The sequence below is a fragment of the Erythrolamprus reginae genome, chromosome 13 (assembly GCF_031021105.1).
Source record: "Erythrolamprus reginae isolate rEryReg1 chromosome 13, rEryReg1.hap1, whole genome shotgun sequence".
Classification (NCBI taxonomy): domain Eukaryota; kingdom Metazoa; phylum Chordata; class Lepidosauria; order Squamata; family Dipsadidae; genus Erythrolamprus; species Erythrolamprus reginae.
The window spans coordinates 8,291,105-8,316,920 of NC_091962.1; the positions used below are offsets into that span (position 1 = coordinate 8,291,105).

Genomic DNA, 25,816 nt, shown 5'->3' on the forward strand with positions numbered 1-25,816 from the left:
ATAACTTTTCAACTATTTGATTATGTATCTCTCCCCCCCTCTTTCCTCCCCCCTCTCCCTGACTCCCTTCTCCTCCTCTCTTTCCCTTCTTTCCTTTTTCTCTTCCACCATATTTATAAATAAAGTATATTTTCAACAAAAAAAAGAAAGAAAGAAAAGTTAAGAACTTTTCTAGATAAGAACCGGGTGTTCAAGATTTTTTTTACCTCTTTTCAATAACCATTTTCTACTTAAGAACCCGAGCCTGGAAAAATTTCCCAGGAAATTTGAGAGCAGCACAAAGGCCTAGCCAGTTTCCTGCCATTCCCCCTGGGTTTCTCTCTCTGACGCAGTGTATGGGAGGCAGCCTCGCGCCGGGTGTATGGGAGGCGCGTGCTTCTCCTCGCCGCCTCAGAGTCTCTCTTTTTTTTTAAGCCTTAAAGTTTTGGATTTTTTTTAATTCCCCTCACCTCACCTTCTTCCTTCGGCAGCGACTGTCCTCCTCCTCTTCTTCTTCCTCCTCCTCCCACCCAAATTCCGAGCTTTTATTTCTTTCCTAATGGGTTTGCACGCCTTATTTGCTTTTACATTGATTCCTATGGGGAAAAATTGCTTCTACTTACAAACTTTTCTACTTAAGAACCTGATCACGGAACAAATTAAGTTCGTAAGTAGAGGTACCACTGTAGTTTAGATTATAGCAAGGTGGATAGGTGGGCCCGTCGTCTAAATCAGTGTTTTTCAACCAGTGTGCCGCGAGACATGGACAGGTGTGCTGCAAAGAAGGAAGCTCAGGTTCCAGTCTCGCAACTTTTTGCTGAGAAAGAGAAAGAGAGAGAGAGAGAAAGCAAGAGAGAGAGAAAGCAAGAAAGAGAAAGAAAAGAGAAAGAGAAAGAGAAAGCAAGAGTGAGAGAGAAAGAAAGCAAGAGAGAAAGAAAGCAAGAGAGAGAGAGAGAGAAAAGGAGAAGAAGGGAGAGAGAGAAATGAGGAAAAAGGGGAGGAAAAAAGAGAAATGAGAAAATGATTGAGACAGAGAATGAGAGGAAAAGAGAGAGAAACAAAAGAGAGAGAGAAGTGACTCTTGATTTAAAGAATATGATAAAAATCACCCAAAGAATAAGAGAGAGAAAAAAACCCCAGCCCTCACCTGTTTTTGGAAATGGTTCAAGAGTGTGTATATATATAAACACACACACAAGGGGGGGAAGGAGACAGGGATGGAAAAAGAGAGGAGAGTGTCTTAGGGTGTCATTTTGTGTCATGTTGGCTGGTGGCGTGCCCCAGCTCAAAAAAGGTTGAAAATCACTGGTTTAAATGATGAAACTGCTACAAGGGAGTGAAAACTGCAGTGAAGAAGTGGTTCAAGAAGAACGGTCAACACAACTTTACGAGTCATGGATACATTTGAAGGTGGAACATTGCTGTGGAGAGATACGGCAGCTATGTTGAGAAGTAGGGATATGATCCAGAGAGAATCGTCTTAATTTTGATGTTATGCTACATTTATTTATTTATTTATCAGATTTGTATGCCGCCCCTCTCCGCAGACTCGGGGCGGCTCACAGCAATAATAATACAATGTAAACAAAGCTAATATTTAAGTTAATTTAAAAAAAAACAAAAAAAACCCACCCCCAATTTAGAAACCAATCATACATACTAGCATACCATACATAAATTTTATAAGCCTAGGGGGAGGGAAAATGTCAATTCCCCCATGCCTGACGACAGAGGTGGGTTTTAAGGAGCTTACGAAAGGCTAGGAGGGTGGGGGCAACTCTGATATCTGGGGGGGAGTTGGTTCCAAAGGCTTGGGGCTGCCACAGAGAAGGCTCTTACCCTGGGTCCCGCCAAACGACATTGTTTAGTTAACGGGACCCGGAGGAGACCAACTCTGTGGGACCTAACCGGTCGCTGGGATTCGTGCGGCAGAAGGCGGTCCCGGAGATATTCTGGTCCGGTGCCATGAAGGGCTTTATAGGTCATAACCAACACTTTGAATTGTGACCGGAAACTGATCGGCAACCAATGCAGACTGCGGAGTGTTGGTGTGACATGGGCATATTTGGGAAAGCCCATGATAGCTCTCGCAGCTGCATTCTGCACGACCTGAAGTTTCCAAACACTTTTCAAAGGTAGCCCCATGTAGAGAGCGTTACAGTAGTCGAGCCTCGAGCTGATGAGGGCATGAGTGACTGTGAGCAGTGAGTCTCGGTCCAAATAGGGCCGCAACTGGTGCACCAGGCGTTCCTGCGTGGGTAATTATACCAAAATAAAATGGTATTACCTTTTGACACCCCCTCGTAAAAGATAAAAAACAGAAGTACAGCGGGAATCAGATCCACAAATTAACGGCATTGCGCATTTAAATTATATCAGATTTTTAACTGGCTCTGCGTAATTCCTTGACCTTCAACCAAAACCACCACTAACTCCCGCCATCTGTGTGAAGCCTAGCCCAGACTCTGGGGTGGCCAGTTGCAAGCCTTAATCTGATCCAACTTGGTTAATGTCAGGCTTTCCTGGAGGAAAGCAAAATCCAATTATCCTGGATTAAGGGAAGAGTTTAGTTACTCTAGACCATCTGTGACCTGGACGTAGCTATGGACATTAGCTGGGCGTTAAAGGAGACGGTGGGATTTGGAGAGCCAGCTGCAAACAACTTTGCTTTTCTTTCCCTCGCGGTGATCGTATCTCGGGTTTTTAGAAACTTAGCACACATGCACGCACAAAGGCCAAGGAGACGGAGAGCTCTGAGAAATCTGCTTTTTCCTCATTATTGGTTCTGTTGCTTTTTCCTCCTAACCATGGCTGTGCCGACGCCAACAAACAAGCCAGCCAGGCCAGCGATGGTCGCCCCCACAAAGAAATCTCGGACCTGCAAATTGGAAAGAAATATGATGGGTAAAGATTTGAATCAGTACATCGGGAACATGGCAGGCAGGGTGGGATTTGACGACACTATATACCGTATTTTTCGGAGTATAAGATGTACCTGATAATTTGGGTGCGTCTTATACTCTGAATGTAGCTCTCTCTTTCTTTTTTTTTTCCAGCCTTAACTAGCTGCTAACAATCTCCCCAGCTCTTACCTTGCAGGCTCTTTCATTGTTTCTCTCTGTGAAGAATGTTTTCCAAGCTCTAAGTCTTGCAGAGTTTTTTCATTGCTCTAACTTGGTCTGAATGTTTCTTTCCAGCCCTAACCAGGTGGTAACAATGTTCCCTGCTCTTACCGGCTTGCAAGCTCTTTCATTGTTACTCTCTGCAAAGAATGTTTTCCTGTCTTTGTAGGTTTTTTTTTTCATTGCTCTAACTTGGTCTGAATGTTTCTTTCCAGCCCTAACCAGGTGGTAACGATGTTCCCAGCTCTTACCGGCTTGCAAGCTCTTTCATTGTTACTCTCTGCAAAGAATGTTTTCCAAGCCCTAAGTCTTTGCAGGATTTTTCCCCATTGCTCTACTTGCTCCGAATGTTTCTTTCCAGGTGCTAATGATGTTCCCAGCTTTTACTGGCTTGCAAGCTCTTTCATTGTTACTCTCTCTGAATAAAGCTTTTTTTTAAGCCCTAACCAGGGGATAAAATAATGTGTGGCTAATAACACTAGCCAGAAGAATACCCGGTAAGCAGATTCTTTTCCCTATTTTCTTCCCCAAAAAACTAAGGTGCGTCTTATACTCCGAAAAATATGGTACATAATTTTGAAACTAAGAAGAGCAACTAAGATGATTAAAGGGCTGGAGACTAAACCACCAAGCCTCACATACCAAACCGGTAGAGGGGGAAAAATTGAATTTCATGAGTGCTGCAACCATCATAAATATAAACCATCTGCCAAATGTCTGAATTTTGGTCACATGACCAGGAGGAGGATGCAATGGTCGTAACTTATGAAATGCGGTCATACCTCATTTTTCCCCCCACTGCCACTGTAAACTTTGAATGGTTCCCAAACAAACGGTTGCAAGAACTACTTATATCATAGATGCCTCCTACGGCAAAGTCAACAGGAGGCGTTCATAGGTGAGGATTCTCCCATAACAGCCTCCAATTTTCTCCAGAAAAACTCGAAGGGGAACCCACTTACATAGAAACATAGAAGATTGACAGCAGAAAAAGACCTCATGGTCCATCTATTATTATTATTTATTAGATTTGTATGCTGCCATTCTCTGGAGACTGCCCTTATACTGTTTCCTGTATTTTATCTTAGGATGGATCTATGTTTATCCCAGGCGTGGTTTAAATTCAGTCCCTGTGGATTGACCAACCACGTCTGCTGGAAGTTTGTTCCAAGCATCTACTACTCTTTCAGTAGAATAATATTTTCTCACGTTGCTTCTGATCTTTCCCCCAACTAACCTCAGATTGTGTCCCCTTGTTCTTGGGTTCACTTTCCTATTAAAACACACTTCCCTCCTGGACCTTATTTAACGCTTTAACATATTTAAATGTTTCGATCATGTCCCCCCTTTCCCTTCTGTCCTCCAGACTATACAGATTGAATTCATGAAGTCATTACTGATTACGTTTTATGCTTAAGACCTTCCGTCATTTTTGCAGCCCGTCTTACTTGATCACTCCTGGCCACACCGTAGCGCAGCTCGGTGACGAAGTGCTCACAATTCTCGCTGGTGATTTTGTACTCCAGCTCTTGGCCCACTTTCTCTTCGGCCAGACCGACAATCTTGTTGACGGGCAGCGGGGTGTATTTCGAATCGTGCTTGTTGTTGACCCGGTATCGGTCATGGCCCACCACTTCCATGAGCCGCTCCTTCTTCACCAAGGCCTTGTTGGTAAGAGTGGACATGAGGCTGGCACAACCTGCTCCGGCAATTTCACCTCCAGGGCGGAAAGAAAAGAGTAGGATGGTTATTCCTGATGAGACAACAAGGCAGTGATGGCGAACCTATGGCACGGGTGCTAGAGGTGGCACGCGGAGCCATATTTATTTATTTATTGGATTTGTATGCCGCCCTTCTCCGCACACTCGGGGTGGCTAACAACAATAAGACAGCATATAATAATAATCCAATACTAAAAACAATTAAAAACCCATTATAATAAAAACCAAACAGACATACAGACATACCATGCATAAAATTGTAACGGCCTAGGGGGAAAGAATATCTCAGTTCCCCCATCCCTGGCGGCAGAGGTGGGTTTTAAGCAGCTTACGAACGGCAAGGAGGGTGGGGGCAATTCTAATCTCTGGGGGGGAGTTGGTTCCAGAGGGCCGGGGCCACCACAGAGAAGGCTCTTCCCCTGGGTCCCGCCAAGCGGCATTGTTTAGTTGACGGGACCCGGAGAAGACCCACTCTGTGGGACCTAACTGGTCGCTGGGATTCGTGCAGCAGAAGGCGGTCCCGGAGATCATCTGGTCCGGTGCCATGAAGGGCTTTATAGGTCATAACCAATCTGCTGGCATGCGAGCCATAGCCCTAGCTCATCTCCAGTGTGCAAGTGTGTGCTGGGCGACTGATTTTTGGCTCGCACAGAGGCTCTGAGAGGGCGTTTTTGGCTTCTAGGGAGCCTCCAGGGGGGAAGGGGATGATGCTTTTATCCTCCAACTCCAGGGAAGCCTTTGGAGCCTGGGGAGGGCGAAACACGAGCCTACTGGGCCCACCAGAAGTTGGAAAATAGACCATTTCCAGCCTCCAGATGGCCTCCAGAGGGCGGAAGCTGTTTTCGCCCTCCCCAGGCATTGAATTATGGGTGTGGGCACTTGAGCATGTGCAACAGTGCAAGTGCATGCTCTTTTGGCACTCGAGGAAAAAAGGGAAACAGACTGTTTTCAGCCTCCGGGGTAGGGAGGAGAAGGCCCATTTTTTGCTCTCCTGAAGCTCCAGAGCCTTTCTAGGAGCCCGGGGAGGGCAAAAATAGCCTTCCCTGCACCACCCCGGAGATCCTCTGGAGGCTGGAAACGTTCCATTTACCGACTTCCAGTTGGACCGGATGTTCTGTTTCTTGGCTCTTCTCAGGATTCAGAGCATTTCTAGGATCCTGGAGAGGTCAAAAGGTTGGGAAAATCACCAATTTTGGCCTGCGGAGGGCCTTCAGGAGGATGGGGAAAGATGTTTTTGCCCTCCCCAGGCTCCTAGAAAGGCTCTGAAGACTGAGGAGAGCAAAAAACCCAGCATTCCAGCCCAGGCCAACCAGTTTATCATCAACCCCATTAACCTAATTGCCTCAGCAACAGGTGTTCTCCCTTATCTCTGATGATACCTGTGCAGTTGGTCCCTTCTAGCCATGTGGGGGAAAAGCCATTCTCGTCCGCCCCAGGCTCCTAGAAAGGCTCTGAAGCCTGGGGAGAATGAAAAATGGGTGTGCCGTTGTGTGTTGGGAGTGGTGGAGGGGTGCAGAGGAGCAAACAGAGCTGCATGTTTTCCCGGTCATTTGGCCACCCCTCCAAGAGAGCCTTCCTTACTTGGCGGAGCGAGATGGATCACATAGCCGTTCCCCACGTAGATCGCCCAGTGCTGGTAAGCCAAGCGGAAGATTTCTATCAAGTCCCCAAGCTCCAGATCAACCTGTGAATCAAAGAAGACAATCGGGAACAAAGAATCAAGATCACGCGTGTTAGGGAAAAAATAATAATTCCACATGAAATCCCAAAGGAACAGAAACAGACTTTTACTCGTTGATCAAGGAGGGCAAACTCAGGTCAAAAATCCAAACCTGAAGAAGGCAACTTACAACTTCAGGTATCCATTTTTATACAGCAGGGGAAAAAATAGCCTTAGGTTTATTGCTGGAGAAACTAAGCAAGGGGAGAATCAACCTAGAACGTGTTGCTTCTCGTTAACAGCCCCCAGTGAGAGAGGAATGCAAAGTCAAACACACACACGCCGGCACAGAAGAAATAAAAGTAGTTTATCTGAAACAGTGTTAAAAGCACACACGTTTAAGCAGAGTCAAATTTTTCTTACCCAGATAACAGTCCTGGAATGCGGTTAAAAGCAGGAACAAGAGAGAACAATTAAGGCAGCTGTGATTCCTCACAGCTCCCCCTCCTTTGAGTCCACAAGTGTTAACTGTGAATTGTCCGAAGAGTCCACAGAATTCCTGGAATAGTTCAAACCTTGGCAATGATCCTTCTCCAAATGAATGCACACTCTCCCAAGTCTGTAATTTACATCAATCCCATTATCCTAATTGCCTCAGCAACAGGTGTTCTCCATTATCTTGGACGATACCTGTGCAGTTGGTCCCTTCTAGCCATGAGCCTGCGCATTTGGGCATCTACCCACCGATCCTCCTCCGAGTCTGACATCTCACTAATGGGTCATTAACTAATGGGCTGGCTGCACCCATCTCTCCATCTGATTCTGCTTCCCCATCATCTGACCTTGGCAATGAATCTTCGCTATCAGAAGCTGCTGGCAATAATACAAGTCTCTGTGAACCTGAGGACTCCCCTAAACCAACGTCCAAATTCCCCGTTGCAGGAGCTGGCCCAGAGCCAACCACAACAGAAGGAAGGAGAAAATTCGTAACTATGAGAACAATTAAGCCAGTGGGGCAAATTGCTTTCGGAAGTTGTGGGTGCTCCATGGAGCAGTGGTGAGTCGCTCCCGGTTCGGCCCAATTCAACGAACCGGTAGTGGCAGTGCTAGGAGGCTTTGCCCACCCATCCAGTGTGAACTGGTAGCGATGGGGGTCTACAGCTCACTATGGCACTGGAGGCTTTAAAGAAATAGGAGCTATTTATTCAGAAGTAGTATAATTATCTTGAAAGAGCAGGGGGTTGAACTAGATGACCTCCAAGGTCCTTTCCAGCTCTGTTATTGTTACTAGTCAACTAACGTTCAGCACTAAATTGGTGCTAGATAAGGCTGAATGGAATTCAAGAAAGGTTGGAATTAGACTATTTATGGGAACTACTTATGACTCTAGGCCCGTGATATGCCACGGGATGCACGCAGAGCCATATTGTAGGGCACAAGTGGCAATAATAATAATAATAATAATAATAATAATAATAATAATAAGAAGAAGAAGAAGAAGAAGAAGAAGAAGAAGAAGAAGAAGAAGAATGAGCTTTCCCAAATATGCCCATGTTACACCAACACTCCGCAGTCTGCATTGGTTGCCGATCAGTTTCCGGTCACAATTCAAAGTGTTGGTTATGACCTATAAAGCCCTTCATGGCACCGGACCAGATTATCTCAGGGACCGCCTTCTGCCGCATGAATCCCAGCAACCAGTTAGGTCCCACAGAGAGGGTCTTCTCCGGGTCCCGTCAACTAAACAATGTCGCTTGGCGGGACCCAGGGGAAGAGCCTTCTCTGTGGCGGCCCCGGCCCTCTGGAACCAACTCCCCCCAGAGATTAGAATTGCCCCCACCCTCCTTGCCTTTCGTAAGCTGCTTAAAACCCACCTTTGCCGCCAGGCATGGGGGAATTGAGATACTCTTTTCCCCTAGGCCTTTACAATTTTATGCATGGTATGTCTGTACGTATGTTTGGTTTTATAATAAGGGTTTTTAACTGTTTTTAGTATTGGATTATTATTATATGCTGTTTTATTGCTGTTGTTAGCCGCCCCGAGTCTACGGAGAGGGGCGGCATACAAATCCAATAAATTAAATAATAATAATAATAATAATAATAATAATAATAATAATAATAATTTATTAGACTTGTATGCCGCCCCTCTCCAAAGACTCAGGGCAGCCCACAACAATGGAACTACAGATACAAATCTAATAACTAAAAACTGTAACTAAAACCCATTACCTTAAAAACAATTGATCATCACACATAACTTTCAATGGTCAGAGGGGGGGATACCCTAGTTATCCCATGCCTGGCAACATAGATAGGTCTTAAGGCTCTTGCAGAAGGTGAGGAGGGTGGGGGCAGTTCAAATCTCCAGAGGGAGTTGGTTCCAGAGGGCCAGGGCCACCACAGAGAAGACTCTTCTCCTAGGCCCCCGCCAGACGACATTGTCTGGTCGATGGGACCCGGAGAAGGCCAACTCTGTGGGACCTAATCGGCCGCTGGGATTTATGTGGCAGAAGGCAGTCCCGTAAGTATTCTGGTCCGATGCCATGTAGGGCTTTGTAGGTCATCACCGACACTTTGAATTGTGTCCGGAAACTAATCAGCAACCATTGCCCTATGTCCGCTCCAGTGCTGATATTTTGGCCTTGGGGATGGCCATTTCACTCTCCAGAGTCTTCAAGGAAGCTTTCTGGAACCCCTTGTAGCTATTGTCGATTATTGCAATAATACTTTATTTTATTTATTTATTTATTTATTTTGTCCAACACACAATACATATTGAAGAGGATAGACATGAAGTATTATATATAAAGAAAAGATATAAAAGTAGAGGAGAAGATATATGAAAGGAAGAAAAGATATATGATATATGAGATAAGGAGAGACAATTGGACAGGGGACGAAAGACAGGCTAGTGCACTTATGTACGCCCCTTACTGACCTCTTAGGAACCTGGAGAGGTCAATCGTGGATAGTCTAAGGGAGAAATGTTGGGGGTTAGGGGTTGACACTACTGAGTCCGGTAATGAGTTCCAAACTCGTCATATTTTTATGTAAAAAATATGCTAAAGTCATATTTTTTACAGTCAAGCTTGGAACGATTAATATTAAGTTTGAATTTGTTGCGTGCTCTTGTGTTGTTGCGGTTGAAGCTGAAGTAGTCATTGACAGGGCAGGACGTTGCAGCATATGATTTTGTGGGCAAATACTTAGATCGTGTTTTAGGCGAACCTATCTTGTCAGCATCTCATCCTTCCGTCTTATTTAAGTCTACAGGTTATTTACTCTACTCTCTGGGTGTCTAGGCTAAAGGTTACTTGTTTATTCAGCTCTTCTAGCTAAAAACAAAAGCTTTAACTAGCAATTGTGTTGCTCATCTACTTGCTTGGTATGATCTATCTGTATGCTGTATATTAACCTGTTACTAGTTAGCTATCTTTGCAGTTTAATCCATCATTGTAATTGTATACACAAGGGTTTTGTTATAAAAAATAAACTCCAAGAGAGGGAGAGCTTCTGAACGAGAATTGGACAAAGCATTGTTCAAGAAATCATTATTTATTATTATTATTGTTGTTGTTGTTGTTGTTATTGTTATTGTTGTTTGTTTGTTTGTTTGTTTGTTTATTTTGTCCAATACACAATGAGGGTTTTAGTGGGTATATATCTATATACACATAGTAAAATACATGATGGTTATAGAGGAGATGCTCATAGTAAAATATATCTAAGAAAGAATAGAAAAGAAGATATAGGAATAGAACATATCAATGAAAGAATAGAAGAAGAGAGATAGGAATAGAAGAAAGGTATAGGAGATATAGGAGAGCAATAGGACAGGGGACGGAAGGCACTCTAGTGCACTTGTACTCGCCCCTTACTGACCTCTTAGGAATCTGGATAGGTCAACCGTAGATAATCTAAGGGTAAAGTGTTGGGGGTTTGGGGATGACACTATGGAGTCCGGTAATGAGTTCCACGCTTCGACAACTCGGTTACTGAAGTCATATTTTTTACAGTCAAGTTTGGAGCGGTTAATATGAAGTTTAAATCTGTTGTGTGCTCTTGTGTTGTTGTGGTTGAAGCTGAAGTAGTCGCCGACAGGCAGGACGTTGCAGCATATGATCTTGTGGGCAATATTTATTATTATTTATTAGATTTGTATGCCGCCCCTCTCCGGAGACTCATGTCTCCATGTCTGTGATTTCTACAGGGCCTGAGTGCGAAAAACATTCCCAATGGGCAACCCGGAAGTCCGTTTTTCTGCACTTCCGGTTTGCCCATATTTTTTTCACCATCCCAGGATTCAGTGAGGTGTGAAGGGTGTGTGTGTGGCGGTTGTGCACATGTGCAGTGGTGTGTGTGTGTGCATGCATGGTGGTGAAGGAACAGATGTGGTTATATGCACGCACGTTTGTGCACATACACACTGCCTTTCGGGACACGGACCAAAAATGGTTTGTCATCACTTCTCTAAGCTGATAGAAATATATAAACATAGAAGATTGACAGCAGAAAAAGACCTCATGGTCCATCTAGTCTGCCCTTATACTATTTCCTGCATTTTATCTGAGGATGGATCTATGTTTATCCCAGGCATGTTTACATTCAGTCCCGGTGGATTTACCAACCACGTCTGCTTGAGGTTTGTTCCAAGCCTCTACTACTCTTTCAGTCAAATCATATTTTCTCACGTGGCTTCTGATCTTTTCCCCAACTAAGCTCAGATTGTGTCCCCTTGTTCTTGTGTTCACTTTCCTATTAAAAACACTTCCCTCCTGAACCTTATTTAACCCTTTAACCTATTTAAATGTTTCTATCATGTCCGTCCCCCCCCCCTTTTCCCTTCTATCCTCCAGACCAGAGGGAGGCAAAGTTGGCTCTTCTATGACATGTGGACTTCAATTCCCAGAATTCCTGAGCCAGACATGCTAGCTCAGGAATTCTGGGAGTTGAAGTCCACATGTCATAGAAGAGCCAACTTTGCCTACCCTTGTCCTAACCCCAAGCCACCAACTCAGATGACTCCAAGATGGGTTTAACAAGATGGGAAGCTTGTTCCAAGGATCTACTCCTCTTTCAGTAAAATAATATTTTCTCATGTTGCTTTTGATCTTTCCCCCAACTAACCTCAGATTGTGCCCCCTTGTTCTTGTGTTCACTTTCCTATTAAAAACACTTCCCTCCTGAACTTTATTTAACCCTTTAACATATTTAAATGTTTCAATCATGTCCCCCCTTTTCTTTCTGTCCTCCAGACTATAGAGATGGAGTTCATGAAGTCTTTCCTGATACGTTTTATGCTTAAGACCTTCCACCATTCTTGTAGCCCGTCTTTGGACCCGTTCAATTTTATCAATATCTTTTTGTAGGTGAAGGTCTCCAGAACTGAACACAGTATTATTCCAAATGGGGTCCCACCAGTGCTCTACACAGCGGAATCACAATCTCCCTCTTCCTGCTTGTTATACTTCTAGCTATGCAGCCAAGCATTCTACTCGCTTTCCCTACTGCCTGACCCATTTTGAGATTGTCAGAAATCACTACGCCCTAAATCCTTCTCTTCTGGAGTTTTTGCTAACACCATTTTTGCTAATGACTCTCTTGTCTCCAACACCACCCGTCTCTGCCTCCTTTTCTCCTACACAGACCAAAGAGAACCCATGAATGCGAAACAAGGTAGAAAATTGTGTCAACCCCTAACCCCCAACACTTCCCCCTTAGACACTCCACGATTGACCTCTCCAGGTTCCTAAGAGGCCAGTAAGGGGCGTGCATAAGTGCACTGGAGTGCCTTTCGTCCCCTGTCCAATTGTCTTTCCTTTCTCTCACCTATCATATATATTCTCTTCCTTTCATCTATCCTCTCCTCTAAGTTCACTTTCACCCTCTTTTATATTATCACATGTCTATTTTTCTTCCTATGTATTTGTGTATTGGACAAATGAATAAATAAATAAATTTTAAAAAACCAACGCTTTAAAAATAAACCTTCCAGCTAAGGCAAGTTGAGAAAGACATGAATATCTATAAGAGCTAGAAAACATACAAAAAACCTCCACTCAGTCACCCGATAATCCAGGCTAAAGAAGGGCCATTCCAGAACAGTGCACAAATGCTTCTTTTATTATTATTTTTTTTTAAAGGCCTGCTGCTTTGGCCACTGATGGAGATTCATTGAAAACCCCCATTGTTCCTTAGTGTTGCAAATTATTGTTCCATTGTCTGCTATTTTTTTTTCTTCCTTACATGCTTTGCAGTTTATTTCGCCAACTAATAAAACAGGGAATAATGTTCCCTATCAGCAATTTGTTGTAATGCTTTCTTGAACGGTCCTAAGTGTTCTTGAAGGATTTTTGCAGCCCGAGAGGTCCTTATCTGTTTAAAAAAATATGGTTTCCCCCCACCCCTCTAACCGCACAACCCCGGTATGCAACCGACAATTGTTGCGGCTGTTGTTGTGCTTGTTATTACAGATGCTGGATCAATTCCAAGGCTTCTCTCGTGTCCTAGAGGGATGTTTCTCCTCATTGATTAGTTTTTTTTCCAGCAATTCATTATTTACAACCAGCTAATCCGAAGGAGCACATCATATTAGGTAGACAGAACCAGATTCCCCAATTGCAGCGAAAGGTTAGTGTTTCAAAATGTTTGAGCGATCAATTATAAATCCGATGCTCAGGGCGTTTTTGTTTAAGGAAGGAAAATAATGTCGAAAACTAACCTTAGGAGATAGGTGCGCACCTACATACCAATATTCTTCTCCATATTCTGCTTAAAAGGTTGGGCGATCTGTGTTACAGGTTGTCCTCGACTTACAACGGTTCATTTGAGTGACCGTTCAAAGTTACAACTGCCCTGGGGAAAAAAGCTACCTAGGGCTGTTTTCCACACTTACGACCGTCGTTAAATTCCCTACGGTTGCTGTCCTGGCTGGTTGCTCCAAGAATACGAACTTTATAATTTTCAAAATAATACTTCTTTATTTTCTTTCTTCCACATTGGAATTCATCCTATACAGCTCCAGCGTGCAAAATGCATTCCCATCTCACAGGCAAAAAACTACAAAGTCATAATTCTTTCTAAACTCACAGGCTGTCTACTTCAAACACCTTCTTATCTCTGGGTCAGGTTCACGCTACTTAAAAAGAGTCTGCAATATAAAGACTCACTTCTCCGGAGAAACGGCGAAAGCATCCATCTTGTTTATAGCACTTTGCAGAAAAACATTCACCTTTTCGGGTCAATTCCGGATGTGATGTAATTAATTAATTTACACCCTCTGAATAGCATGTTAAAACCTCTTTCCCCCAAGTTCGTCTTTTCTTTTCTATAGTTTCCTGAATTTTGCACTTAACCAAGGATTCTCCTCTACACCCCCATTATCTGAAGATTACTATGCATACTATCGTTCGATGGCTTTTCTCATCACACAATCCTCCACATCTCTTAAATCAGGTTAATTGGCAAGGGGCTTCTACGCCTTTGTCCTCCTCTGAGTCTGACATTTCCAAAGGCTGACAGGGAACATTCACAACAGGCGCGGGATCAAAATTGGCCACTTGATGCATAGTTACGTCGGTTGCAGTGTGATTCTTTTTGTGACTTTCTGACAAGTAACTCCGGTTCACTTAACAACCGTGCCACTAACTTAACCACTGCAGCAAGGAAAGTCACAAAACAGGACAAAACCTATGTTGTTTGCATCACTCACTTGTTCCTACCTACACAACATAACACGATCAATAAGGATCATATTCTAGACTTCCAACGAAGCAAATTACAGAATCTCATTCTATATATTTCCAGCAAAGCAAAAACACAGTTGTTTATGACACCTGAACAAAACCTCATGCATACTTCTGCATACAAAACAAAAGGCCCAGGGGTCCCCAAACTTTTTACACAGGGGGCCAGTTCACTGTCCCTCGGACTGTTGGAGGGCTGGACTATAAAAAAAACCTATGAACAAATCCCTATGCACACTGCACATATCTTGTTTTAAAGTAAAAAACAAAATGGGAACGTACTATTTAGAGGGGGGAGAAGATCTGAAATTCATATATGTTTATGTTTTGTTTTTAATTTTCTTTTGTTAACATCTGATTGGCTATACAAGGTTTTCTTGGTTTATAGAAAAATGTATAAAGAAAGAAGGAAGCACTTTGGCATAATGGTTAATAAGTTAGAAATATAATTGGTGTTGCACTTTTTGAAGGAACATTAAGGAGGGGATTTAATTAAAAGAAAATGAATGTAACTGGATGACAAAATTAGAAAAAAAACCTTTTGCAACTTTTTTGATGATTGATATTAGTTACTAACAAAATACCACATTTTATTCATGGAAAATTAGATGGTACACTGTGTTGTTTGAATGTATGTTGAGAGAAAAATTTAAAAAAATTACACCCCCTCCCAAAAAAGTCTTTCCTTCCTCTTTCCTTCCATTTCATTCTTCCTTCCTTCCTTTCTTCCTTGTTCCCTCCATTTCTCCTTCTTTCATTCCTTCCTTGCTTCCCTCCTTCATTCCTCTCCACTTCTCCTTCCCTCCCTCTCTTTCCCTTTTCTTTCTTTCTCTCTCTCTTTTCCCTGTGCTCTTGTCACTCACTGGCGGGCCGGATAAATGGCCTCAGTGGGCCGCATGTGGCCCGCGGGCCGTAGTTTGGGGACCACTGCCCTAGGAACTATATTTTCATTATTTATTTATTTATTTATTTATTTATTTATTTATTTATTTATAAAAACTTTATTAATTTTCCATAAAAATCACACACAACACACACAAACACTTAACATGTAGCAGGGGTTACAATTACCCCTCTCATCTTAGAAGCTAATTTTAAATACAGAAAAAGAATATATTCTTAACTCATCAAATCAACCTATTAATCTAGGTGAAAAGAAGAATTTTGTTCAAACATTATAGTAACATAAAATTAATTTAATAAAAAAGAAGAGAAAGAGAAAAAAAATAAAATATAACATCATTCTAATGTATTCATATATTAGTTTATATGTGGGGGGGGAAATTAAATGCTATGGAACTATATTTTCAAATTATGTTCATATGATCACACATACTGCCTTCTGCCCTGCTTCCTTAAAATGCAATTTTAAACAATTAAAACACAGATTTTATTTTTTATTTTTTTTAAAAAAAAACTAAGCTACCCAAATTTGTGTCCATCGGAATATTGAAGAACCTTAAGTTCCATAAATTAGGGAGCTGGCTGGGTTTTTAAAAAGTTACTTTTTAAACTCATGTTGATTTGACTGGCTTTTATGAGAAACCGAAAGAGAAAAAATTTTCAGGCCTCATGGAATGTTTGGATGTAACCGCTCTAAAGTCCGTAGCCTGCTTGCAAATAGGCAAAAGTATGTGTGCAATTTTTTTTTGCCTCTTGAAATTTTTTTATTTTATTTACCAAGTTAAAATATGTTTTCAAAAGAACACAAGAGCAAAGCAAACGCAAAGCTGACAAGGGGGAAAAAAACTGCATAAAAAGGATTTTTTTAAAAAAGCATACACAAAGATTGTCCCTCCTGGTTGAATATCGACAAATATACAGCAATCCTTCGTTACTTCGCGGTTCATCTTTTGCGGATTCGCTACTTCACGGGTTTTCAAAGGGGTCTTAAATCCATTAGCTCCAATTGAAAATTTTAAATCCATTAAAAGTTCATAAAATTGTTCTACAGTACTACTGCACTCTATTAAAGAAACTGGTAGGGTATCACATGTAGTTCCAGCTGAGAAACATTATAGAATGACTGTTTCATGCAAAGGGTGGGTTTTAAAAGTCCAAATACTCGTTAAATACATTAAAAAAATATCTTTCCTCTATTTCATGGAAATTCATTTTTCACGAGTGGTCTTGGAACGCATCCCCAGCAAAAAACGATGGACCGCTGCAATTCAACAATAGCAGTTTCTTCCCACCGACAACCCCGTCCCCACGCAAAGCAGACCCACAATTTACCAACTTTTATTTTTGCACAATTTTAATGCCACCCTTCTCTCTCTTTCTGCTCACTTACCTCGTCCATGCCTGGATAGGTCAGTGTTTGTCTCTCTGCTCGCTGCAGCTTTGACTTTTTCACCAACACAGGCTGCCCACACCAATATACACAAATCCCCACACAAACACTGTCCTTTTGGAAGCTGCCTGAACAGAACTAACAATTTGGAATAAACAGGACGGAAAGTGTGAGCGAGAGCGCTGAGTCTGCTTTGGAAAGCATCACTGGAAAAATGATATGCGATCCAGTAAGGGACAGTTGACCAATGAGCCACTCCCAATTGGATGACTAGGTCTCAAGACTTTGTGTCACAGGCAAAGGGCATCAAATATCAGCTCCTAAAGCAACAACACTCAACCATTTCCTCCAATTAAGCAGAAAACGCAATCTAGCTTCCTGCCTTCTGATAGCAAACAGCTGGATTAAAAATTTAGTCTGCAAATAATAATAATAATAATAATAATAATAATAATAATAATAATAATAATAATTTATTAGATTTTTATGCCGCCCCTCTCCGAAGACTCGGGGCAGCTCACAACAACGATAAAAAACAATATTATAATGGCACAAATCTAATATTAAAAACTAAAAACCCTATCATAATTAAAAACCAAACAGCACATACATACCAAACATAAATTATAATAAGCCTGGGGGAAAGGTGTCTCAAATCCCCCATGCCGCAGTTCTAATCTCCGGGGGGGAGTTGATTCCAGAGGGCCGGGACCGCCACAGAGAAGGCTCTTCCCCTGAGGCCCGCCAGACGACATTGTTTAGTCGACGGGACCCGGAGAAGACCCACTCTGTGGGACCTTATCAGCCGCTGGGATTTGTGCGGTAGCAGGCGGTTCCGGAGGTACTCTGGTCCAATGCCATGTAGGGCTTTAAAGGTCATGACCAACACTTTGAATTGTGACCGGAAACTGATTGGCAGCGAATGCAGGCCATGGAGTGTTGTAGATATGTGGGTGAATCTGGGAAACCCCACGATGGCTCTCGCGGCCGCGTTCTGCACGATCTGGAGTTTCCGAACACTTTTCAAAGGTAGCCCCGTGTAGAGAGCGTTGCAGTAATCGAACCTCGAGGTGATGAGGGCATGAGTGACTGTGAGCAACGACTCCTTGTCCAAATAGGGCCGCAACTGGTGCACCAGGCGAACCTGGGCAAACGCCCCCCTCGCCACAGCCGAAAGATGATGTTCCAATGTCAGCTGTGGATCGAGGAGGACGCCCAAGTTGCGAACCCTCTCTGAAGGGGTCAATAGTTCCCCCCCCCAGGGTAATGGACGGACAGGTGGAATTGTCCTTGGGAGGCAAGACCCACAGCCACTCCGTCTTGTCTGAGTTTGAGTTTGTTGACACCCATCCAGTCCCCAACAGCCTCCAGGCACCGGCACATCCCTTCCACTGCTTTGTTGACTGGACATGGGGTGGAGATGTACAACTGGGTATCATCCGCATATTGATGATAGCTCACCCCATGCCCTTGGATGATCTCACCCAGCGATTTCATGTAGATATTAAATAGCAGGGGGGAGAGGACCAACCCCAGAGGTCGATCTCTGACCCCCCCTGTTAAGCCAGACCTTTTCTATTTGGTTTATTTGATGTAGCCTTCGACTTACAGCCACAATTGAAATTAGGATTTTCATTGCTGAGCAAAGTAATGTCTAAGGGATTTGTTTGTTTATTGCTTTGTCAAACATGGACAAGATAGCAGGTATATAAACATAAGCAGAGTATTGTATTTTTCAGAGTATAAAATGCACCAGAGTATAAGAAGCACCTTAGTTTTTGGGGAGGAAAATAGGGAAAAGAATCTGCTTACCAGGTATTCATTTGGCTAGCGTCCTCAGCCAGCACATAATTTTATCCCCGGGTTAAGGGCTTAAAAAAACTTTATTCGGAGAGAGTAACAATGAAAGAGCTTGCAAGCCGGTAAGAGCTGGGAACATCATTAGCACCTGGAAAGAAACATTCGGAGCAAGTAGAGCAATGGAAAAAAGCCCTGCAAAGACTTAGGGCTTGGAAAACATTCTTCTTTGCCGAGAGTAACCATGAAAGAACTTGCAAGCTGCTAAGAGCTGGGAACAGCTCCTGATTAAGGCTGGAAAGAAACATTCGGAGCAAGTAGAGCAATGGAAAAAACCCTGCTTGAAAAACATTCTTCGCAGAGAGTAGCAATGAAAGAGCTTGCAAGCTGGTAAGAACTGGGAACATTGTTAGCACCTGGTTAGGGCTTGAAAAGAAACTTATTCGCAGCAAGTTAGGGCAATGGGGAAAAAACCCTGCAAAGACTTAGGGCTTTGAAAACATTCTTCGCAGAGAGAAGCAATGAAAGAGCCTGCAAGGTAAGAGCTGTGTCTGAATGTTTTTTGATTGCCCATATCTGGGGAAAGGAAGCGGTCATATTTCTTGGGGTTTTGTGGCATGCAGGTTGTTGAAACAGCTGGGGTTCTATTTGCTCCATGTCCCATTCGTTCTGTCCCATGGGAAAATGTGCTTGATAAACTTAGAGAGCATTATGCACCACCACCATCTCGCTGTGCTCGCCATTATAACTTCTTTCACAGGAACCAGGCAGAAGGCGAGTCTATAAATGATGCAAAGAGCGGCACTCCATTGAGAAGTCACAAATATGGAAGATTATCTGTTGGACCGTTTAGTGTTTGGGGTTAGGGATTGCCGCTTAAAGAGACGTCTTTTGACTGTTAGTACAGGGTACATGGTTGTTAGGGATTGCCATTGTAAACTGCATATTGTACACTTGTACCAAACTTGTACAGTGATACCTTGTCTTACAAAGTTAATTGGTTCCAGGACGAGGTTGTTAAGGTGAAAAGTTTGTAAGATGAAACAATGTTTCCCATAGGAATCAATGGAAAAGTGATTAATGCGTGCAAGCCCTTTTGCCAGCCGAAGCACCCGTTTTTGCGCTGCTGGGATTCCCCTGAGGTTCCCCTCCATAGGAAACTCTTACCTCTGGACTTCTGTGTTTTTGTGATGCTGCAAAAGGAATCCCAGCATTGCAAATATGAGTGTTTTGCTGGCAACAGAAGTCCAGAGGTGGGGTTTCCCAGCGAGGGGAGCATCAGTGAAATCGCAGCATCGCAAAAACACCAAAGTCCTCGAAACCCCACCTCCGGACCTCTGTGTTTTTGCGATGCTGCGATTTCACTGAGGCTCCCCTCGCTGGGAAACCCCACCTCTGGACTTCCGTTGCCAGCAAAGCACCCGTTTTTGCACTGCTAGGATTCCCCTACTGGGATTCCCCTGCAGCATCACAAAAACACGGAAGTCCAGAGGTGAGGTTTCCCATGGAGGGGAGCTTCAGGGGCATTCCAGCAGCGCAAAAACGGGTGCTTCGCTGGCAACAGAAGTCCGGAGGCGGGGCATCCCAGCGGCGGCGGTGGGTTTGTAAGGTGAAAATAGGTTGTAAGAAGAGGCAAAAAAATCTTAAACCCCGGGTTTGTATCTTGAAAAGTTTGTATGACGAGGCATTTGTAAGACGAGGTATCACTGTACTTAAAGAGTTAATGTGCACTTAAAGAGTTAACTTGTACTTGAAGAGTTAATATTCAAGGCTGTTTCGTCACTTCCTCATTGAAGCTATAAAAGCTCATTCTTCTGCTCAGTCATTTCCTTTTCACTTTGTCTGAGAGAGGGGGAGTTGTGTTTAAGCTTCGTGCTTGTATAAGCTTTGTGCTTATTATCTATATTGTATTTTGCTTTGTGCTTCTATCTTGTATAAGCTCAGTGCTTATTATTTTGTATTAGCTTCGTGCTTATTCTTGATTGTTTATATTTTGTTTATATGTAAATAATACTTATTTAACTAAGTCTGTGCCTTGGCTTTATCACACATCCATGCTCTGTTAAAATTCTCTGCTCGGTGTATGTCGAAGGTCTCATAGCTTAGCTAAACCGAGACATGCCAACATTGACTATGCAAAGTAGCACTAGCCAAGGCAAGGGCAGCTGAACAGTCAACATTATCTCTTGCACAAATTAACCCCATAGGGACACAAGGTGTTATGGCAACTGCAGTCACCACCTTGCCAGAAAACATAGAATGGGATCCTCAACGCAAGGAATCAGTTTGCCGGCTTGCTGCAAATCCGAGCAGAAATGCAGTGTGGGACTATCAGCCACAAGCCCGAACACAGCCACAGCCACACCCAAAGATGGCCTGTTTTGGCTGTAGTGGGGAGTACTCCAGAAGCAGTTGCCCCATTCAAGGACACCATTGGTCACAATTGCGGCCGTCGTGGACATCTGGCCCAAGTCTGCTGTGCGCAGAGGACTGTGCCATCGTTGCCTCCGATAAATTGGGCCAACTACAACAATCCTGCGAGGTGGTCGTCTAACGCTGCAACGAGCCGCTGCCATGATTGTTTTACCGTGTATGACGATCAACTACACGATCAACTATGACGTTTCATCGCACTCAAAAAAGTTGATTGCGTTTGTTTCTGTGGGGGGGGGAGTGAGGTGTCCAATGGAGATTGACATGGGATCTGCGTTGTGTTTGGTGTCATGGGATACCCTGAAGTGGGTATTCCCACGCGTATCAAGGTCCCATTTCCAACCTTGTAAAACGATACTCACTGACTATCAAGGGGCCCAGATACAAGGAGTCTACGGAGAGGGGCGACATACAAATCCAATCCAATCCAATACAAACAAACAAACAAACAAACAAACAAATAAATATCCTGGGCAAGGGATATATTCTTGTAACCTATAAGGAGTTCTCAAGGAGATTACCACTAATCATAGTTGAGGCACCTTTGACAAGCTTATTGTGGCTTGATTGGTTTGAGGCCTTGGAGTTTTCAATCACGGTCATCAATTCAACTGGAAGGGGTCACTGGAAGGATTGCTTACTTAAAGAATTCCTAGATGTATTCGATGGGCAACTGGGGAAATATATGGGACCCCCAATTATATCTAAATTGAATCACCAAGTCCAGCCTATACGTTTGAAACCTAGGAACATGCCCCTGGCATTAAGAACTAAGAGTGGAAGAAGAACTTGACAAATTGCAGGCACAAAGACTGATAGAACCTATCGATCAGGCTGATTGGGAAACGCTAACAGTGATCCCCGTTAAGCCTGATGGGAGTATTCAGATATATGCAGATTACAAATGCACATTGACTCAAGCCTGAGCCCCACAGGCGTATCCGGTCCCCGACGTACAACATTTATTGCACTCTTTGGGAGAAGGCAAGATTTTTGCCCATCTGGACCTCACCCAGGCATACCAACAATGGCCTGTAGGCAAGGAAGCCGCTACGGCTCAAACCATCACGACCCATAAAGGTGCGTTTCGCTGTAAGAGATTGCAATTCGGAGTTAGCACAGCACCAGGAATATTTCAGGGACTGATGGAACGGCTTTTGAAGGGAATAGATGGAGCATTGCCGTATTTTGACAACATCTTGGACATTGGAACATCATCTTTCGGCTGTGGCGAGAGGGGCGTTTGCCCAGGTTCGCCTGGTGCACCAGTTGCGGCCCTATTTGGACAGGGAGTCATTGCTCACAGTCGCTCATGCCCTCATCACCTCAAGGTTCGATTACTGCAACGCTCTCTACATGGGGCTACCTTTGAAAAGTGTTCGGAAACTTCAGATCGTGCAGAATGCGGCCGCGAGAGCCATCGTGGGGCTTCCTAGATTCTCCCATGTTTCTGCAACACTCCGCGACCTGCATTGGCTGCCGATCGGTTTCCAGTCACAATTCAAAGTGTTGGTAATGACCTTTAAAGCCCTACATGGCATTGGGCCAGAATACATCCGGAACCACCTTCTACCGCGCGAATCCCAGCGGCCAATAAGGTCCCACAGAGTTGGCCTTCTTCGGGTCCTGTTGACCAAACAATGTTGTTTGGTGGGCCCCAGGGGAAGAACCTTCTCTGTGACGGCCCCGGCCCTCTGGAATCAACTCCCCCCAGAGATTAGAATGGCCCCCACCCTCCTTGTCTTTCGCAAATTACTCAAGACCCACCTTTGTCACCAGGCATGGGGGAGTTAGGATATTCCTTCCCCCTAGGCCATTACAAGTTATGTATGGTATGTTTGTGTGTATGTTTGGTTTTTATAATAAGGGTTTTTAGTTGTTTTATTAAATTGGATTGTTACATGTTGTTTTTTATCATTGTTGTTAGCCGCCCCAAGTCTGCGGAGAGGGGCGGCATACAAATCCAATCAATAAAATAAACAAACAAACAAACAAACAAATAAATAAATCTTGATAGTCGCCGCCAGTGAAATGAATTGTTAGGAAGATTGAGGTCTGTTCTTGTGAAGCTGCAATCCATGGGGTTAAGAGTGAATCCCTCAAAATGTATGTTCAGGCCAGCAGAGTGAAAAAGTTAATTGGAGACACACCATGATTGATTAGCCTGGTAATTAGGGAGATTAGCAAGCGGGAATTATAAATGGGTCCGCCCAGGAGTGGTGGAGTTGAGTTACTTCTTTCATGTTCTTAATAAAGAGAGTTGCTGTTTTGCCTCTGAGTCCATCATTGTTAATATCTGACAGTACAGATAATTGAGGACAATATGATAGTAAGAAAGGGGTGGTAGGCACAATGGGGCGCTTATGCACAGTCCCTTGCAAACCTCTTAGGAATGGGGAGAGGTCGACAGTCGACAGTCTAAGGTTAAAGATTTTGGGGGTTTGGGGAAGAAACCACAGAGTCAGGTAGTGTGTTCCTGGCATTGATCACTCTGTTGCTGAAGTTGTATTTTCTGCAGTTGAGTTCGCAGTGGTTTAGGTTGTGTTTGTATCTATTGTGTGCTCGTGTATTGTTGAGGTTGAAGTTGAAGCAGTCATTGACAGGTAGGACATTGTGGCAAAAGGTTTTATGAACTACAATTAGATCAGTTCAACGGCGATGTTGTTCTAGGTTGTCTAAGCCCAAGATTTCAAGTCTGGTGGCCTAAGGTATTCTCTTGCGAGCAAAGGAGTGGAGGACTCTTCTCATGAAATTTGTCACATTTGGGTGATTCACACCTGGTTTGATGACCTTTGGCCATGGTTGTTAAGTGAATCACTGGGGTGAGGTGACTCGTGCCACCATTAAGCGAATTGTGGCCGTGTGCCATGTATTAGGAGGGCATTTGCCCAGGTTCGCCTGGTGCACCAGTTGCGGCCCTATTTGGACAGGGAGTCATTACTCACAGTCGCTCATGCCCTCATCACCTCGAGGTTCGATTACTGCAACGCTCTCTACATGGGGCTACCTTTGAAGAGTTTTCGGAAACTTCAGATCATGCAGAATGCGGCCGCGAGAGCCATCGTGGGACTTCCTAGATTCGCCCACGATTCTGCAACACTCTGCAGCCTGCATTGGCTGCCGATCGGTTTCCGGTCACAATTCAAAGTGTTGGTCATGCCCTTTAAAGCCCTACATGGCATTGGGCCAGAATACATCCAGAACCGCCTTCTACCGCACGAATCCCAGCGGCTGATAAGGTCCCACAGAGTTGACCTTTTCCGGGTCCCGTCGACCAAACAATGTCTTTTGGTGGGCCCCAGGGGAAGAGCCTTGTCTGTGGCGGCCCCGGCCCTCTGGAATCAACTCCCCCAAGAGATTAGAACGGCCCCCACCCTCCTTGTCTTTCGCAAATTACTCAAGACCCGCCTTTGTCGCCAGGCATGGGGGAGTTGAGATATTCCTTCCCCCTAGGCCATTACACGTTATGCATGGTATGTTTGTGTGTATGTTTGGTTTTTATAATGGTTTTTAGTTGTTTTATTAAATTGGATTGTTATGTGTTGTTTTTTGTCATTGTTGTTAGCCGCCCCGAGTCTGCGGAGAGGGGCGGCATACAAATCCAATAAATAATAATAATAATAATAATAATAATAATAATAATAATAATAATAGATGGTTGCCATGTCCTGGGAGTCCTATAATCCCATTTTGCAACCGTCTGACAAACAAATTCAATACAGAAGCCAGATTCATTTCAACAACCATGTACAATGATTCACTTAACAACCGTGGCAAGAAAGGCTGTAAAACGGGGACCGGAAAAATCTCTTAACAGCTGTCTTCCTTAGCAATGGAATTTCTGGGCTCAATTGCAGTCGTAAGTCAAGGACTGCCTGTACAATTACAGACCAGCATAATAAGATAACGTGAATCGCTTTGGTTGATAAAAAGGCAGATAATGGATACAGTTCGGTAGTCTACACATTCTTTCTGGACTCACTCATTCAACTTGATAACTTACCAGATTGGAAAGCTTCACTTTGATGGTTTTAGGAATCGAGTTCTTCTTGTAGTCCATGTCACAATGTACTAATGTACAGCCACGACCTGAGAAATCAAACCAACATGTCAATCAGGTTCGGGCAAACCTGTAGCAGCGGAGGTGGGAGGCTCCGCCCATTTGCCTGGGTGACATCCCAGACTATCTAAGCGCTTGTTCACAGCATCCCTTTCAAGCCTCTCTATCCAGTCAAAAGCTTTCTCAGCATAATTTTTATTTATTTATTTATTTTGTCCAATACACAATGAGGGTTTTAGTGGGTATATATCTATATACACATAGTAAAATACATGATGAAGGTTATAGAGGAGATACTCATAGTAAAATACTGTATATCTAAGAAAGAATAGAAAAGAAAATATAGTAATAGAACATATCAATGAAGGAATAGAAGAAGAGATAGAGGAATGGAAGAAAGGTATAGGAGATATAGGAGAGCAATAGGACAGGGGACGGAAGGCACTCTAGTGCACTTGTACTCGCCCCTTACTGACCTCTTAGGAATCTGGATAGGTCAACCGTAGATAATCTAAGGGTAAAGTGTTGGGGGTTTGGGGATGACACTATGGAGTCCGGTAATGAGTTCCACGCTTCGACAACTCGGTTACTGAAGTCATATTTTTTACAGTCAAATTTGGAGCGGTTAATATTAAGTTTAAATCTATTGTGTGCTCTTGTGTTGTTGTGGTTGAAGCTGACAGGCAGGACGTTGCAGCATATGATCTTGTGGTCAATACTTAGATCTTGTTTAAGGCATATTAGTTCTAAACTTTCGAGTGGAGGAGTGAAGGGCTCTTCTGGTGAAGTATCTTTGGACGTTTTCAAGGGTGTTAATATCTGAGATGCGATATGGGTTCCAAACAGATGAGCTGTATTCGAGGATGGGTCTGGAAAAAGTTTTGTTAAGTAGTGTGAGATTGCCAGAGCAGAAGCTACGTAGGATTAGGTTTACAACTCTTGAAGCCTTCTTGGCTATGTTGTTGCAGTAGCTTTTGGCACTTAAATCTTTTGTTATTAGTAT

At 43.5% G+C, this 25,816-nt stretch overlaps 1 protein-coding gene across 3 annotated transcripts in view; it reads right to left on the reverse strand.

Annotated features, from left to right (window-relative positions):
* Positions 1-1,459: 1,459 nt before the first annotated feature.
* LOC139175501 (phospholipase A and acyltransferase 3-like) overlaps positions 1,460-25,816 on the reverse strand; it is a 32,639-nt gene continuing 8,282 nt past the window's right edge. For 2 of the 3 annotated variants that reach the window (XM_070766625.1, XM_070766627.1), the window contains exons 2-5: positions 24,757-24,842; positions 6,404-6,506; positions 4,550-4,818; positions 1,460-2,857 (exon numbers count right to left, since the gene is read on the reverse strand). In XM_070766625.1, coding sequence (XP_070622726.1) covers positions 2,756-2,857; positions 4,550-4,818; positions 6,404-6,506; positions 24,757-24,813 — 531 coding nt within the window. In that variant the 5' untranslated portion in view covers positions 24,814-24,842 and the 3' untranslated portion in view covers positions 1,460-2,755. Of the gene's footprint in view, positions 2,858-4,549; positions 4,819-6,403; positions 6,507-16,523; positions 16,739-24,756; positions 24,843-25,816 lie in introns of those variants that run through there. The other variant, XM_070766626.1, reaches the window with a different exon arrangement.